Source organism: Sinocyclocheilus grahami, unplaced genomic scaffold, assembly GCF_001515645.1.
Source record: "Sinocyclocheilus grahami isolate Dianchi unplaced genomic scaffold, SAMN03320097.WGS_v1.1 scaffold473.1, whole genome shotgun sequence".
Taxonomy (NCBI): Eukaryota; Metazoa; Chordata; class Actinopteri; order Cypriniformes; family Cyprinidae; genus Sinocyclocheilus; species Sinocyclocheilus grahami.
In genome coordinates this window covers 1,585,550-1,602,657 of record NW_015505652.1, presented here as the reverse complement: position 1 = coordinate 1,602,657, position 17,108 = coordinate 1,585,550, and the positions used below count along the sequence as shown (strand labels likewise).

General features: G+C 37.1%; 2 protein-coding genes across 5 annotated transcripts in view; both read left to right on the top strand.

The window, feature by feature from the left end:
- Positions 1 to 681: 681 nt before the first annotated feature.
- On the top strand, positions 682 to 4,453 carry LOC107553487 (F-box only protein 16-like). Its single transcript, XM_016235702.1, has 9 exons — positions 682 to 815; positions 974 to 1,099; positions 1,222 to 1,257; positions 1,368 to 1,574; positions 1,889 to 2,053; positions 2,147 to 2,403; positions 3,330 to 3,414; positions 3,698 to 3,903; positions 4,092 to 4,453. The coding sequence occupies exons 2-8, from the start codon at positions 1,019 to 1,021 to the stop codon at positions 3,764 to 3,766; spliced, it is 900 nt and encodes a 299-aa protein (XP_016091188.1). The 5' UTR covers positions 682 to 815; positions 974 to 1,018; the 3' UTR covers positions 3,767 to 3,903; positions 4,092 to 4,453.
- Positions 4,454 to 4,911: 458 nt separating this feature from the next.
- fam49a (family with sequence similarity 49 member A) overlaps positions 4,912 to 17,108 on the top strand; it is a 35,123-nt gene continuing 22,926 nt past the window's right edge. For 2 of the 4 annotated variants that reach the window (XM_016235697.1, XM_016235700.1), the window contains exon 1: positions 4,912 to 5,079. The gene's annotated coding sequence lies outside the window, so the exon portion shown is untranslated. Of the gene's footprint in view, positions 5,254 to 17,108 lie in introns of all 4 variants that reach the window. The other 2 variants (XM_016235698.1, XM_016235701.1) reach the window with 1 other exon arrangement.

Sequence of the window (17,108 nt, the reverse complement as noted above, 5' to 3'; positions counted from 1 at the left end):
GTGGTGGGAAGTCCGACTGATTTTTGCGACTCGGTTCTTTTGGGCATTTTATTTCGAAGAATCGGTTCGAAACGAGTCATTGATTCGTTTACATGAGGACGTAATTACGTCATCGCGTGGTCGTTTGATACATTTTCTTTCTAACGGTGTTCGTGCCCCAAACCAGTTTGGTGCCGCCACAGTTCTGCTAGTAAAACATGAATACATTTAGTTCCTAAATATAATTAGCGTTTACATTGAACAATACTAAAATTAATTTACATCTCCCAAATGAAAAGTGTTTGCCCATATTAATACAAATCTGTTTAATAAAGCCACCTAGTAATTATCATGTTGATACAACTTTAAAACAACCAAATGAAAGTAAAACTATAAACTACAATATTTATACAGATTGACTGAAGGGACGAAAGTAAATTAATTTATTAACCGAATAGCAGAAATGTTATAAATAAAATAAAAAATAAATATTTATTTTTTATTTTATTTATAACATTTCTGCTATTCGGTTAATAAATTAATTTACTTTCGTCCCTTCTGTCAAATCCTAGAGAATCGGTTTTGTGCACAATTTCATTTCCAACCGATTGAACGATAAAAGATCCGATTCAAAAGAACGAACCATTTGCGAATCGAACATAGCAAGCGTATGGAAAGAGGCGGGACAGAGTGAGAGAGAGTGTGATTGCTATGGAGACTGGTAAACTGTACTGAGCAAGAAGAGCAAAACCATCAATATCGGATCAGTAAACATTTAATGGTTTCGTTATGATAGCTAACATGGCTATTTCCGGTTGACAACATTACTACACATGGTAGGTTTGATTTTTTTTCTCTTTTGTACTGTATTGCACTGTACAGCTAGGCCATTTTGTTGTTGCTAGTATAAAAATCACAGCACATTTGTTTGCCTTAACATTGGTATGTATTTTTAATAAGTGCTCTTAATATTGCGGTGCCTAATATGATTGAGGTTTATCTAGGAGCTGAATCTCAAACGTCTGAATTTCAGTGAAAGATGCCACAAGCTCCCAGAACAAAACTACAGACCAAACTGAGTACCTGGACACCTCTAAATCATCAGCTCTCCAATGCTCATGTACAGGCACCAAGAATATAGTATATGATCTTCTGCTTTGTTTAACATGCGAAGCTACGGTAACATTGATATTAGTGATATTAGTGTAGAATGTTTCATGTGAAATGTGAACACTTTTGCAGGTTTTTGAAGAGAGAAGAAATTTGCTTGGAAAGTGGGTAAGAAATGCACGTGCTTTAAAAAATGCTATGGTAACACTTCACAGTTTCTTGGTTTTGTTCTTTGCTTTGTTGATTATATGCTCAAGCCCTCTTCCTCTTTGCCCCAGTTTGAAAAGTGGACAGATAGTCAGCGGAAACAGGTGCTACAAGACTGGTTCTCCAGATGCTCTGCTTGCCAGCTGAAACATCTCAGACAGACTCTGAGCAGCTGGGTATCAGAGGAAGCCCTCGACTTCACTAGGGTCCTTCCCAGGGTCATATCACTATATATATTTTCATTCCTTGACCCCCGAAGCCTCTGTAGATGTGCTCAGGTATGTGCCATTGTTAAGTTTACCAAATAAATTAAACAATAATATCATTATTGACATTGCACAGTATGAATATTTTGATGCCATGAATAAAAAACACTTTTCTACATGCACACTTAAATGTATTCTATACATACTGTGTGCAAATACACTAACACTGATAACATTGTACATGTCTTTACTGTCACTTTTGATCAGTTTAGTGCATCTGTGCTGAATAAAAGTATTAAGTTATATGGTAAAAATCTTACTGACCCTAAACTTTTGAACAGTACTATGTGTGACATTAGTGTTTTTTGTAATATATTCATTTGCAGGTGAGCTGGCACTGGAAAAACCTGGTTGAGCTTGACCAGCTGTGGATGCCTAAATGTCTGAAACTAGGCTGGTGCATAACCTTTACTTTAACACAATTTGAACAAGGTGTATGGAAGAGGCATTACATAGAGACTGTGCAGGAGCTGCACATTAGCAGGCCCAAGGTAAGATGTTGCTGAACGGCTGATTTAGAGTCTCATCTATTGGATTGGAATAAATTTTATCTTTTTGTGGTGCATATTTTCCACTCTCTCCAGGTGCCTGTGAAGGAAGAGTTTATTATCCCTGAGGTGAAAGTAATTGGTAGTGAGATAGAGGGGTCACTTCCTGTGACCGGTCACAGGGAGTTGGAGTCTGTCCTCTCCAGTCTCCATAGGAAGAGTAAAGATGGGAATGGCTTCGTGAAATCAGCCAAAGGTCTTCCGCCGTGGAAAGACTCAGACAGGCATCCCACTGACACAATACGCTTTAACTACTTGATTAACCTTGACTCAGTTGAGCATGCAAGACAAGCGTAAGTGAACAACTTATTTTGTTTTGCACACACATAGATACACTACCGTTCAGAAGTTTGGGGTCAGTAAGATTTTTTTTTTTAAGAAATTTTTTAAAACTTTTATTCAGCAAAGATGCATCAAACTGATCAAAAGTGACAGTAAAGACTTTTACATTGTTACAAAAATATTACATTTCAAATTAATGTTAATAAGCACAAGCGTAAGTGAACAACTTATTTTGTTTTGCACACACATAGATACACTACCGTTCAGAAGTTTGGGGTCAGTAAGATTTTTTTTTTTAAGAAATTTTTTAAAACTTTTATTCAGCAAAGATGCATCAAACTGATCAAAAGTGACAGTAAAGACTTTTACATTGTTACAAAAATATTACATTTCAAATTAATGTTGTTCTTTTAAACTTTCCATTCATCAAAGAATCTGGAAAAAATATCACGATTTCCATAAAAATATTAAGTAGCACAGTTTAACAGTTTCAACAATAATAACAATAAGCAATTCTTCTTAAGCACCAAATCAGCATATTAGAATGATTCTGAATGATCATGTGACTCTGACAACTGGCGTAATGGCTACTTAGAAATTCAGCCGTGCATTGCAGGAATAAATTACATTTAAATATATATTAAAATAGAAAATAGTTATTATAAATTGTAATAATATTGCAGAATATTGTATACTGTTTTGAAATAAATGCAGCCTTGGTGAGCATAAAAGACATAACATAACTTTCCAAAAAAAATTGTAAACTTATGTACACAGTTATATTTGAGTTCTGAGTTATTATAAAATATCACGAAAACTTATGTGACCCACTGATATGCTGCACTATTTTAGTGCATTTTATTCTGCATATGTGCATGTTGAAAGTGTTAGTAGCACAACTACAGCAGAAAATGCTAAGCTGTCTTTATCTCTACAGACTGATAAAGGGACAAAGTGCTACAATAAGACAGGAAAACACTATGAAAGCACCATCTCGCTCAACATACAAGACCAAATCCTTGGTAAGCTAATATAATTGTCATGTGACTGTACTGTTGATTCTCATACAAATCAGCAGCAGCAGCATGCAAAGAATTCTCCAGAGACGACATAACCAAGAGGCATCATGCATACTGATCAGACTACATGTGGGATATCATGGAAATGTGCTGCACAGAGGAAAAAGAGGGCACTGTGTTGCTGAGGGAAGAAAACAGACATTATACTGAACATGTATACTTTTTTGTTAGAAATATAAGCAAAATCAAGGCTTTTATTTGTACATTTTTTATCCTTGGATCTCAGTGCAGCTGGAAAGCAAAACCAAAACAGGCCACAATGGGAAGCTCAGAACCTAGAATCACTTCCGGCTAACAAGGATTCCATAAAAAGACTTTCCCAGACCTCCCAATGGAATGCAGGGATACGTCCTGGTCCTGTAAGGCCTCCAGTGTCCAGACTGAGTAAGGAGGGGCTCCGTGCATCACAGAGATCCCATAGAAGCACACCAAGTAAGCCCATATGTACTTTCAATATCAATCTTAAATAGGATATTGTGCTTTTATATTAAACTAACCTGACCAAGAATATAAAATACTCTGTGAATATGTGCCAGAAAATATTTAATCTTTATAATGAATTATTAATAACATGATACAGTGTAACACAAATTGATGTAATAAACATTATTCTGTTCCAGCTGTGTCTCTTTTCGAAGGACATCCATGAAGGAGAACATGTGAAGAATCAAAAGAAGCTTGGCACATAAGGCCATCTACTGGATAATGTTGTGATAGCTACATGAACGACATGAAGTGATTCATACAAAGTTCATGTATTATCATGTCTTTAATTAAAAATTATGTCATAAGCACAATACATCCATTGTTTTTATATGATTATTTTTTCTTCCTCGAGTCCCTCAAATGTGTTATTGTCCACTAGATGTCCCTGTCTGCATAGAATGTGTGAATGAGCCAATGGTTGAAATGTATTTTTATTGTTTACCATCTTGCTTTCTCTGTATTCTCATATATAACCTGTGTATGCGTTTTAAACTAATTGCTGTCTTTACCAAGGAAAATAAAAACAACGAATATGTTAAATAATTATAGAATATTTAACTCATATTAAAATATATGAAACTGATCAAACTGTACTCATATGGTTGCAATATATATATATATATATATATATATATATTTACTTAATGGTCATTCGCATAAAAACTTTCTTTTCAACTCGTATCGGCCTACACTTTTAATTAGATAAGGCCTTACACAGCAATGTGTGCATACACAATTACACTCTCGTTCATTAACTGACCAGAAAAAAAGGACCATCATTTATTTATTTTTCTACTATTATATCAAAACAGTTTTGTCTCGAGTAACCATTCTCTGTTCTGGTAAACAGAAGGTTTTTTTAAAGTATAAAAATCCTGCCTGTGCATAAACGCTATTGAAACAGGACTTTTATTATGAAGACGTGCCTCTGAGTTGGCCATTTTGAATAGGAGCGCCTGTCGCTGTGTTCACGCGGCTGGCTCTGTGGCTGTAATATCCAGTACACTCGGCTGACTGACTGCAACTGAAGTAGGAAAGTGAAGGTGGAGCTCTCCGGGGGTAGAGTCGGTAGAGTTTACAGAAGTGAAATCCCTGAAAAAACTGTATTTGTGGAAATTATTGGTAAGCATAACATGACTATATAACGGCGTCTGGATTTTTTTAAAATAGTGGGAAAAGCTTTAATTCGTTCACAAGCTTGTATTCACAATAGTAAGCGCTCGCGTTCCAGCTCTCTGTCAAACGTCTCATATTCCCAGAGCCGCAGGAAGTGTAACTCCAGTTCACTGTAGAAAAGTAAGTCTTAGTCTTGTTTGAGCAAAACGTTGTTTTACTAATTCAGGTATGTTGTTTCGATTTTAGGGAAACAAGAATATTTATCATTTAAACCTTAGAACAATTTTTATCGGAGAGAAATGCGTTAGTAGTCCTCCGTGATTTATTCGGTGTCTGTTTCTGTGACAACGGATACAGTGAAAATGTTTTAAAGGACGTTATAGACGTCACAGATTTATTATGTATCTATACTAAGTTTGTGTACTTTTTAATCTGTGTGGTTTATGAGCTTGCTGGTATTTTACAGTGAAGCCCACCCGCTGGCGGTTAAATTGAGTTGTCAGTTGGCAGTCTCGTGTGAGCAACGGTGTTTAACTGCCAATGGTTTATCTGCTCTGTTTATTCAGAAGCACGTTTGTATCTGATTTTACATCTCAAAGGCTTTTAAATGGAATTATGGTCTCAAAGTAATGAAGAATTCATGTGTGTTTTGTCAAGGATATAGACTGCTGACACCGTTTAATCCAAGTGCAGTTGACTTAAATGATCAGTAACTAGCAATTAACGTTGCTTTAGTTTACTTTGAACTATGTGAGTTTGCTAAATGGATGATTATTTCACTTTAGTCGACTGCTTTGTGCAGATTTTTGCATAGTTTTTATTTTCTTCTGTTGTTGGACATTTAAATGTCCTACATGCTAGCATTCCAGCCATCCACTAGATGTAGGTCTATCCAGTTGCATTTCTCGGGATAAAGGTTCTTTCAAAGTGCTAAGCTGGCAAAGAGAATATCCAGGTTGTTATTGTCAACCTCAAGCCACAGCAACAGCTGTGCCTTTACTGACACTCAGTAGACTGGGAAACTTAAATCCCACTCATTGGATCCTGTACAGGGACGGATGGAGTGTCAGTTAGGAGGACACCCCCATGGTTTAAAAGTGTATCTCTAAATTGTTGAGATACTTCTCTTCCAGTTTCTTCAGTGCTTCAGTTTTTGTGCTTCTCTGGACAGCCGGAGGGTTTCTAGATTTATTGTTGTTTTCCCAGATCAATTGTGAAATGCTGCCTGCTGCCAGACGGATGGCGACAGCTGCGGTGCTCTGCATGCTGTTTGAGCCTCTGGGTATGGCTTTGCATGATATCTTTTGAAATGACAAGGATCTTATTTCAGGGTAGTTTGACCAGTCTCCCATCCTGACAGAATTTTTATTGTGGTTAGAAAAGCACAGAAGCACCTGGAGATTGATTATGGCGTAGTTTTTGTGAACAAGTACTTCCTCCTACAGGAATATTACCCTTGCAAGAATGCATGAAATTCCTTTCAGTTTTTCTCTGATTATAGACTGTTGGCCTAAGCCTTTTTGTCCTTAGATTGATCAGTCTGCATCTGAACAGAACAATATTTCAGGCCTAAATTAGCGTGCATTTCACTGCACATGTGCTGCGTTCGTTTTCAAGCCCATCCGTGCTGAGTAGCTAATTGATTGGTCTGCCTTTGATAGGCATCTCATGCCATGCCAAGTACGGTGGCAGAGCATGCGAAAGGGAGCACAAATGGTTGTAGTGAATGTGCAGCATTTTGGCAGTGTGTAAATACATTGTGTGTCGTCCAAAAGGCCTCCGCTGCCTCATCCAGCTGGCAACAAGGCATGTGTAAAATCACTTGTTAATCCACAGAGGTCGTTTGTCTGTTCAATACAGTGCATGTGTAGCAGCAAAAACAGGATGCACTTTTAGTTGTTTTAGTTGTCCAGGGTTTTCTAAGTTTAATTGGATTAGTCTACTCGTGATTTGTCAAGCTTTCAAAGCTGATTACATGATTCAGTAGTATATTGTTATCATTACAACATGAAAAAATTTGGGATGCACTGTATCGTATTGGTTATTGGAAGAGATTTTGTAATTTGGTTGATAATTTCCTAATAGCTCATTTTCTTTATTTTTATATTTAGATTACATTTGCCGCTCACTGAAAAACTTCATTTAAATCTTTAAAGTCACTAATAATTGAATGACCACTAAATTTAATCATTAAAAATAAATATCTATATTATATATTGTGATAATTTATTTTAATTAATGTGATTTCCAGTTCTCCACTGGTGTTTAAACTAATTTATATTAGTTGCATTGCTTTTATTTAGTTTGTATTTAAAAATTGTCTCCATGACTGTGTGGTGGATTTGTTGTCTTCGACTCATAATATGCTTACTAACTGAGCTTTAATAAACCCTCACATATTTCTGTGTGATCATCTTCATCAGCGAATTGCAGCTGAGAGATTTAACTAATAAAAAAAATAATAATAATAATCCAGTGGACTGATTTGATTTGCATGGTTATTAGGGGTGTAACGGTTTACAAAAGTTACGGTTTGGTTCGATACGATACAGTGGTATCACGGTTTTGTTGTTGTCAATTCAATCAATTGATGCCGAATTGCCGCTAATTCGAACATGAAAGTAAAATGCACACAGGCATTAAGCTATTTAAAAGCGATGAAAAAAGGGAAAACTCCAAACGTACTGCCTCACCGTCACAACCCTACTGGAGTAGTGTGTTTTTGTTTGGGAATGGGAGAGGCAAAATATCACGTTGCCTGTTACGTCGTTTGGCTGAGAACATTATATTTCACACACTGTAAGCTCTTTTATTTTCCAAATGTAATAGGATTAGTCCAACGAATCGTTCGGTTTGTACCGAACCGAAAGCCTCGGACCAAACGGTTCAGAACGAATACGTGTATCGTTACACCCCTAATGGTTCTTTTTCGGTATGCATGATGCATTAATATTGACGAGAAGTAGAAGTAAATTGCTTGCCTGGGTCTTAACTGTGACGTCTTTAAATGTATTATATTGTGCAACATCGGTGTGATGTTTTCTGTTGTTCACTTTCGACAAACTTCCTGCTAGTTTTACACTTTTATTTCCTCCCTGTGTCTGAGAGTCGTCTGTGCTGAGGTTAATCACAGGGGAAGTAGCTTATTTGAAATGCAATGATTGCAGAAACCACTGGTAATATTTTTACATAATATATTAAGTAGGATGTTTGTGAAAGCTTGTAGCCGTAATCAGGGGCGGTTCTAGACCACAGTAACTGGGGGGCAGACAGGGGCCACTTGTGCTTTTAGGGGGCACAATTTTAAAATTCATCTTAAACTACTTTAAGTAGCCTATTATTCATTCAGTCATTTTTCACCATGTCATGTATCGCTGCAATCTAGATGTAATCTATAACAATTTCAACTAAAATGAATGTTTCATCATGTTTAACTTATTTGACAAATAATTTTGTATTGTAGTGTCAGAGGCATCATTTTTGAGGTGGCACGAATAAGAGGGGGGGGGCTCTCATGCTTGTCATATGACACACAGCAGCCACAAACAGAGATCTACTGAAAAAAATAAATAAAAATAAAACCATCACAGAAAATTTTCATGAAAACAAACATTACAAACCATAAATTTTTAACCATTTGTAGCGAATTTAGCTCATCCAGTAAAACCATTACAAATTTTCTAATGGTGTCTAATGTTTTATTCAGCAGGGGTTTTATTTTTAATTTTTTTAATATTCCCAAAATATATCATGAAATATCTCTATTCTCAAATATGTGCATGCGAATTCAAGCACTCTCAAACTCCCATAATAATCTCTAAAGCGGTTTACACTGTAAAATTAATATATTACTTACATTCGTACATCTTCACTTTGTTGTTTCTGATGAGATAATTAGCCAGAGATTGCAGTCAGGCAGCACGCGCAGTGACGGAACAGCATCTTTCAGATCAGCGGTGACTCATCTGAACGCCTCCGATTGGTCTTTGTATTCATAAACTCAACATAATAGTATGGGATTGGTTATAATGTGCAGTGCTTTAAAAATGTGTGTGTCTCTGGCTCTGTGCCAGCCAGCGAACGCAGATTTGAATTTTTATTTTATTTTTTATATGCATAGTTTACAGGACAAACTGCGCATTTCACCCAAAATTGTTTGGTGTGATATGATTCCAAATTTAGGGGGGGCCAAAGGGGGGGCCAAGCTTGTTGGCAGGGGGGCACTAGCCCCCCCCTTTGCCCCACCCCCAGAACCGCCCCTGGCCGTACTGTTGTGCCTCAGAAAAGAAGCATGGTTTTGCTAGCTGCAGGTGATCGTGTAGGTGATAACTCTGTGTCGAGCTGCGTACTGTGAGTTGGAGTGTTACCAGACCTGACTCCTCAGCTGGCATTTGAACTTGACTGTAACCTTGGCCGTCTGAGTTGTCTGGCTCTTCTCAGTGATGCTACTTTTTCATTCAATTGAGCAGCTGCTGGAATTTAGATTTATGGTGTTTTTGTCTATGGTAACAGTCTGTGAAAGCACTGTGAATGAAATGTATCATAGCCCAGATATTCTTTCTCTCTCTCCCTCGCTCTTTCTGTCTTTAATTTGGACTCACTTGTAGGGCTGCACGATTAATCAAATGTGATTGTCATGCACATCTTGTCAGTAAAGCCAGTTCTGTGATTCGTAGTTAATCTTCATCACCTGCTTTCAGATGGAGCATCATTTACTACATAGAGCCGTAATTCTCTGGCAAGCTACAAAAAAAACTCGCAGGCTATATAATCGTACGATTATGAAATAGAAGAAATCGTTCACGATAATGACGGCTGTTTGCGTAGCTTCTCAGTGAACTACGGCTCTATGTAGTAAATGCTGCTCCACCTGAAAGCACGTGAAAATACCACATTTAATAAAACGTTTTTACTCAACTCACTTCATAACGTCAGCCGAGTGTTTGAAATAAATCTTTCTGTGAGATGATGTGGCTTCTTACACAGAATAAGGCATGCAACATATTTCATAGTATTCGAAGCAGTGATGAAGTCTATGTTGATTAGCATTGCATTATAGATATACTTTATTATAATGAAAATTAAAATAAGAAAAACTCCGATAAACCACATATTGCCATAGTTGTTTGTTTATTAGTCACGTTGAATCAATGAAAGCATTTAAATCTTCTGTTTATTCAGCAACCACTATAGGGATTTCCTGGGTTTCTTCTGCAGGGCGTATCTGGAGTTTCCGTGCGAGAATGCCCTCTGGTCTTTGGATTAGGGTTGCACGATATATCGTTTCAGCATTGATATCGTGATGTGGGCATCTGCGATAGTTACGATGTTTAGTATACTGACCGTTATATGTATACTGATAGTTTTCTTTGCTCACACACAGACATCGTGTCACCGGATGTGACATCTCTCGTGTCACGCCGCCACCATGCCAAAGTCTGTCTACACTGGACGCAACAAAGTGACCTTTGCAAATCATCTGAACTGTGTGTCAGTATGTCATAAATAAAACGCGGCATCAGTTTACTGTTGGGGATTTGTCATCTCGCGCCGCGCCGCATCCAGTGTAGACAGCATCACTGATTAATGGGTTCATAACTTCATAGTATTTTGTCGTGTTGCGCCAAGCAGCTTGCGTCCAGTGTAGACACAGTGAGAGCCACGCAGATGCACATGAACTCTGAATTCCGTTCACTTCTTGACATACACGTGAAATTGTCAAAATGCATGTCTCTGCAAGTATCCTTGTAAACACAGTTGCTTAGGTGAAGGTAAACAATTGAGAAAGAAATGGATGTGTATGAATTTTGTAGCTTTAACACCGATTTATTAGATTTAATTTATACAGTGAAGACTTTGCAGTGTTATATTTAACATTTGATTATTCAATTTCTGTACCTGAATTAGGGCTGCACAATATTGGAAAAAAATCACATTGCGATATTTTGTTTTTCTGCGATATATATTGCGATATGAAAAAAAAAAAATCGCCAGATGACTTGAATAGCTCTATTTGGAAAAAAATTATAATTAGGGTAAACGTACCTATTAAGCTCACCAAAATCTACATTGAGACATTTTTAGTGCACAAGATATTGGTTTCAGTACAAAAAGTTAGGTTCAAATAAAAGATTAATCTCTCACACAAAAATATTTAATTTTATTCTAAATGACAAAAGCATTTCAAACCCGTTTACCAATAAATTTTAGAGCACTTCATGCTTCCTTCTGCTGACCAGCTTTTTGATGATGCCGATTTCATTTTCCAGCAGGATTTTTTTCCACACTGCCAAAAGCACCAAAAGTTGGTTAAATGACCATGGTGTTGGTGTGCTTGACTGGCTAGCAAAACCACCAGACCTGAACCCCGTAGAGAATCTATGGGGTATTGTCAAGAGGAAAATGAGAAACAAGAGACCAAAAAATGCAGATGAGCTGAAGGCCACTGTCAAAGAAACCTGGGCTTTCGAATCTGCACGGTCTTAGTGCTGCTGCTTCAATTCGAATACATTTCATCTCACAGCCTGTCCGTTTTGATGGCACACTTACGTTCACATCTGCATGTAAACATGTCATCGGCGTGGAAGTTCTTCATTGTGAGTTAAACAGACACAAAGTTCGCAATTTATAATACAATACTGACTGTTTTTGCTCAAGTTCGCTGACCAAGTTTCAATCAAAACCACAGCAGAACTGTTTTGTCTCCAAGCAACACAGCGGTGTTTCGATACTGAATGAATCCATGTTTTTGAATGAATCAAGTGAGTCAATGATTCAGTAACCCATTCATAAAGACAGTCGTCACTTGCCTCGTTTTGAATGAATCAGCCGTTTAATGACTCGCTCATTAAAACTAGGGGTCGACCGATTATCTGCGCCGATATAAGCATTTTTATGATTATCTATATCGGTCATTTTCAAAACCGGTTTGGATGAATTAATCAAAAGTAGGTCAGTACACTTTTTCAGTACACGGCCCTACTTTGGATGGAGATTTACTACTGATCACAGAACCGTGCTTCACTGAAAGATACACATGACAATCGCAGCTTCTGTCTAATCGCTATTTCGATTTAATTTAAATTTATCGTGCAGCCCTACTCACTTGTTAAAATGTATGTAACCTGGTCCTTGCTTCACTGTTTATTTGTTGCTATCTATTTATCTGCACAGGAAGTTTAGCCAAATACCAATTTTTTTTCTACGACACCAAGAAACAATGAATTTGTTCAAGAAGACTCCATGACCCAGATATGTTTTCTGATAGAGTCACTCGGGAATCCAAAATAGATACAAAGCTAATAACAGGTTTAACCCATTTTTTTGCAACAAATGCTAGTGCACTAGGGTGAATAATTTAGTGTTTTCTTATTTTAGTAGTTTTTCAACACACCATAGAGTCATGACTATTACATATGAGCCCATAATGAGCTCAAAAGGTTTGTGAGTGTGTCACAAACCTACAGCCTTTCTTTGTAATTTAGGCTACATGATTTGGGAGTAAAATCAAACTGCTTTTTTCCTGATAAAAATTGTGATTTAAACTGCAGAGTTTTGTGAAGTTTGTGATTACAACAATATAACCATAAAATAACAGCAATAATAATTGATTTTTTTAATGTTTGTTCTTATTACTAAGTAAAAATATTGCAGATATTACTATTATATTTTATTGTAAAATAAAAAAATCAAGTGTTTAAGAAAAATATTATAAATAATTATATTTTGCATCACAACTGTAAAATTAAAATACTAATATTTATGTCTTAATATGTTCATATTCAAACGTTAAACCATTTTATTTTGGATGACAACAGCTTGTTTGTAAGTGCTTTTCATTAATTATACCTGAATTATAAAAACCCAAACTAAGAGTAGCTGCAGAGGTTATTTTGTGTGGCATTTTACTGTGAACTGAGGCGCTCTAAGACACTGCATCATGAGCTGCTTGTGTGTAAAAGAACATAGTGCCACACTTTACTCTGAAATGCGGTTTTCTTATTTCTTTAATTAAATCACATCCTCCGCAATTTGATAATCATACTAAAATTACAATTCTTGATCTTATTTTCATTAATCATGCATTCCTGTTTGTAAGACAGTCAGGAAAGGCTTAATTTACGCTCGAAGGGCAGTGAAGACCCTCTCTCCCCATGTACTCTGCGACATAGATCTTTGTATTTTAGTGCCTTTAAGATGTTGATATCATAGAACAGAAGTGCTATTCAGACCATAATCCGGCTGTAAGAAGAATTGTACGCCTCCGAGGCCTACACACTTTATGACAAGCTGCGGAGACTGTCTCTGAATACCAAACCCCCATCGGTTCACGCACTGAGGCTGTTTTGTGTTTTTCACACTCTTTTCCTATGCCCGATAATCCAAAATGCCAAGAACATTGGCTAGATGAAGCTTTTCCTTCTTAAGTGAAGAGAAGCCATTATCTGAATGATTTAAATTTCTTCAGATACTATAAACATTCATACTGTTAGGAGTAGGACCAGAGGTTCATTTGTGGTGTTTGAATGGGATGCGTTGTTTTGGAAGTGTTGCTCCACCCGTCATGACCCTATTGAGCACAGTGTTACGGCAGAGGAAGCAAGGCAGCCATTGTGGCAGTGTTTATGTCGCCCTGCCTCTTGCCACATTGCCCGCCCACCAATGCCCATGTAGGGGCAAAAATCAACCAGCCTCCTTCAGTCACATTTCCTGCAGCCCAAGGGAGGCACAGTTCTCTTAACCCAATTTTAGGTTTGCTGTCCTCCACAGTCAAAACAGAGAGGTCTTTAAATCTGGATGAAACCATGAGGTCTCGCCCTGTGGTGTCTCTGTTATATTATATAGGGTGGAGCAGCCCTTGTGCCTTTTAGCCTTTTATGCTCTTTACAAGTCTCTTGGTTGAAGAAATCAAAGCCTTTTATTATAACAGGCCCTTTAGTCTGTTGATGCAGAATATCACATCTGATGGTGTGTGTTCTTTAAAGAAGCATGTTTGAGTGCAGCTCACTGACCTTTCTGTACTAGGCTGGCACTAAATATTGTATTGTGCTTTAGACCACCTTGTGTTGTTAGAAAGCTTTAGAATCAAGTTGTATCTACAAACACAAATTCTACTACAGTTATGGAGTGGATTTGAAAAGCATCATTTAAAAATGTTATACAATTTGGGTTACAGTATGTGAAATTATATGCTGTTTAATTTAGGAGTCGAGGACGTGTAGGTGTTCTGACAAAAAATATGAGGGTGTAGTGTAATTATCTAAAATAGACATGGCTGGCAAAGCTAAAGACACCGCATCCATGACAACGAGTAACAGAAAGCCCTATAAAATCTGTAAAAATGTTTCCCCCAAAATTCTTTTACATTAAAATTTTTCTGGATTAATGGTTTAAATAAATTGTAATAATCAAAAAGCAAGTCTAATCCAGGGCTCCAGAATGCGACCAAATGGCACTGGCGCGACCACTGCATTGTTCAATTCGCGTTGCCATTTCTGTGGCATATGAGAAACATCAGACGGCAAACGAAAAAAAAAGCTTAACAAAATCCCGCTACTCGTTTCAGCTGCGCGGCACGGACCGTTTAACAGCTCGGACTGTGTGACAAACATACTTTACTGTGAGTCAGAACAGCTTTACTCGGGAACCAAAGTTGATTTCGCGGCACTGTTACCGCACAGCGCTGAGAGATCCAGTGAGAATCGTTTGAATTCGCAGCAGAATGAATAAGGTTGCTGCGAGATGTACGTAGTGAGAATCATTCAAATTTTGCACTGAAATCTCTGTTATAAACAGATCAGACTGCGCTGACGTAGAAAACCAGAAGCAGTAACGCTAACTATAACCATGGTGTTGTGGCAGAAATTAGGGGTGCAACGGTTCAACTTACTCACGGTTCTGTTTGTATCACGGTTTTAGAGTCACCGTTTCGGCACGGCATGTGCTATGTTTAGGGAAAAAACTATATTGTCAAATAAAATAAGAACAAATAATCTAATTACAAACAACAGCACAAATAAATAAACAGTGAAAAAAGATACAAATAAAATAAACAGTGCTTTTCAGTTTTTTTAGGTAGGTCTAGCATAGTTTTTAGGTACAGAAATTGAATAAAATCAAATGTAAAATAACATTGCATATTTGACTGTATAAATTAAAGATCCTTATTAAAGTTACTAAAGTTATTCAATCAAGAGCAGTGAGAGATTTCCGTGTTGCTGTTTGATTAACATTAAGAAAGTGCTGTCACTTTAAGAGAACACACTGATACAGTTTGTTCAGCCGACTATGTCTGCTAGGATACTTACCAAGACGGGCATTTTGACATAATTTTTGTGTGAATTTGTCCATTCAAACACAATACTTCACAGAGAGCTTAATATTTGCGCGCGTTCTGAGACGCGGGTTCACAAGCTTCGGATGAGCGACCACACAGATCTTCTCACTACGCGCGCGAGTTCACGTCTTCTGGCTCTTTAATATTTAAACTGGCAAGGCTTAAATGAGTTTAGTTTAAACACAGATAGCAACGTGTGCTGTTCAGGTCTCACCTGCACTATCAACACGTGATGACGGCATAAATGACAGTTATTCCAGCGTAAAGCACTCGCACTGATTAAAGAGTGACTGGTTTGTCCACATATTGGTTTTTTTTTTCTCTCTCATCGCTCTTGTAATGTATTGGGAAGCCAGAATTTGTATCCATCAACAGAAACATGCATTAGCCGAACTCTAACAAACCATATTACAGATGCATTGTCAGATTTAAGTTGAACCGCGGTCCTAGTGTATGCCGAACCGTGTGGAGAACGGTACAGTTAGATTTTTTACCGAGAACCGTTGCACCCCTAGCAGAAATAGTCGAATGTTATTACATTATTCATTTCAGGGTTTGTACAACCTTTTGAGAGAGAAATTCAAGTTTAAAATTTTCAGTGGCTTTCAAGCATTTCACACAACTGTTGCCAGCACTTTAAAGCTCCAAAATTATCCAATTTGAATGTTATTTTCAATGGGACGACCAAAATATACTGCGGTGAACAAACATTGTTAAATTAAAAAATACATCAAATCACCATTAGGCTATAACCAGATAGCAGCAGAGGAGCACTTATTGGGTTATTAGTCATTCATACTTTTTCCTTTATATATTGAAATGATAAAATAACAATGATAAAATCACTATAATAAAATATCAAATCTTCAAGGAATCAGATTTTTTCAGTTTTGCTCTTTTTTTTTGTGTATGAAGTAAGAAAAGTGACAAAGTGCTTTGAAAAACTTTTCTTCAATTTGTGACTAAATCACACATAATCACTGAAGTTGTTGGTCAGTTCCATATAAGACTATAAAAGAATAATGGTACATTTAAGAGTACAATATATACCTTTTCTACATAAAAATTTGATTTTGTACGTTACGGTTAATAAAATACAATTTTCTGCAACTTATTGCACTTAACGCTTTTTAACGTCAAGCAATTCTCTGCTATATGCGTCGAACTAAAACATTGACCTTTTGCAACGTTTTGATTTAAGTAGCCTATTATTAAAATAATTCGGATATCGCACGCCCTAGCGATATGCATATTGAGATATTTACATTTGCGATATTTCGATATATTGTGCAGCCCTAACATCTGCTATAGGATACTTACCAAGACGGGCATTTTGACAATTTTTGTGTGAATTTGTCCATTAAAACACAATACTTCAGAGAGAGCTTAACATTTGCGGGCTTGATATTTGAAACACAGATATCAACGTGTACTGTTCAGGTCTCACCTGTGCGTGTGCGCGCGCGCTATCAGCACCCGGGTGATGACGGAATAAATGATCATATTCCAGCATATGACATTCGCATTGAACGAGTGAATGGTTTGTCCACGTTTTTTTTTTCATCGCTGTTGAACCCTGTTTGTTTTACGTGTTATTTTATAGCAAACCATATTACAGATGCGTTGTCAGATTTAAGTTGAACCGCGGTCCTAGCGCGTGCCGAATAGTGTGTGGAGAACCGTACAGTTTGATTTTTTT

Bases quoted from the DNA above. Each gene is read 5' to 3' on its own strand.
- LOC107553487 (XM_016235702.1), top strand. From the start codon at position 1,019: ATGCCACAAGCTCCCAGAACAAAACTACAGACCAAACTGAGTACCTGG. The intron at 1,575-1,888 runs GTATGTGCCATT...ATTCATTTGCAG, and splicing joins GCCTCTGTAGATGTGCTCAG to GTGAGCTGGCACTGGAAAAA. The intron at 2,054-2,146 runs GTAAGATGTTGC...CACTCTCTCCAG, and splicing joins TGCACATTAGCAGGCCCAAG to GTGCCTGTGAAGGAAGAGTT.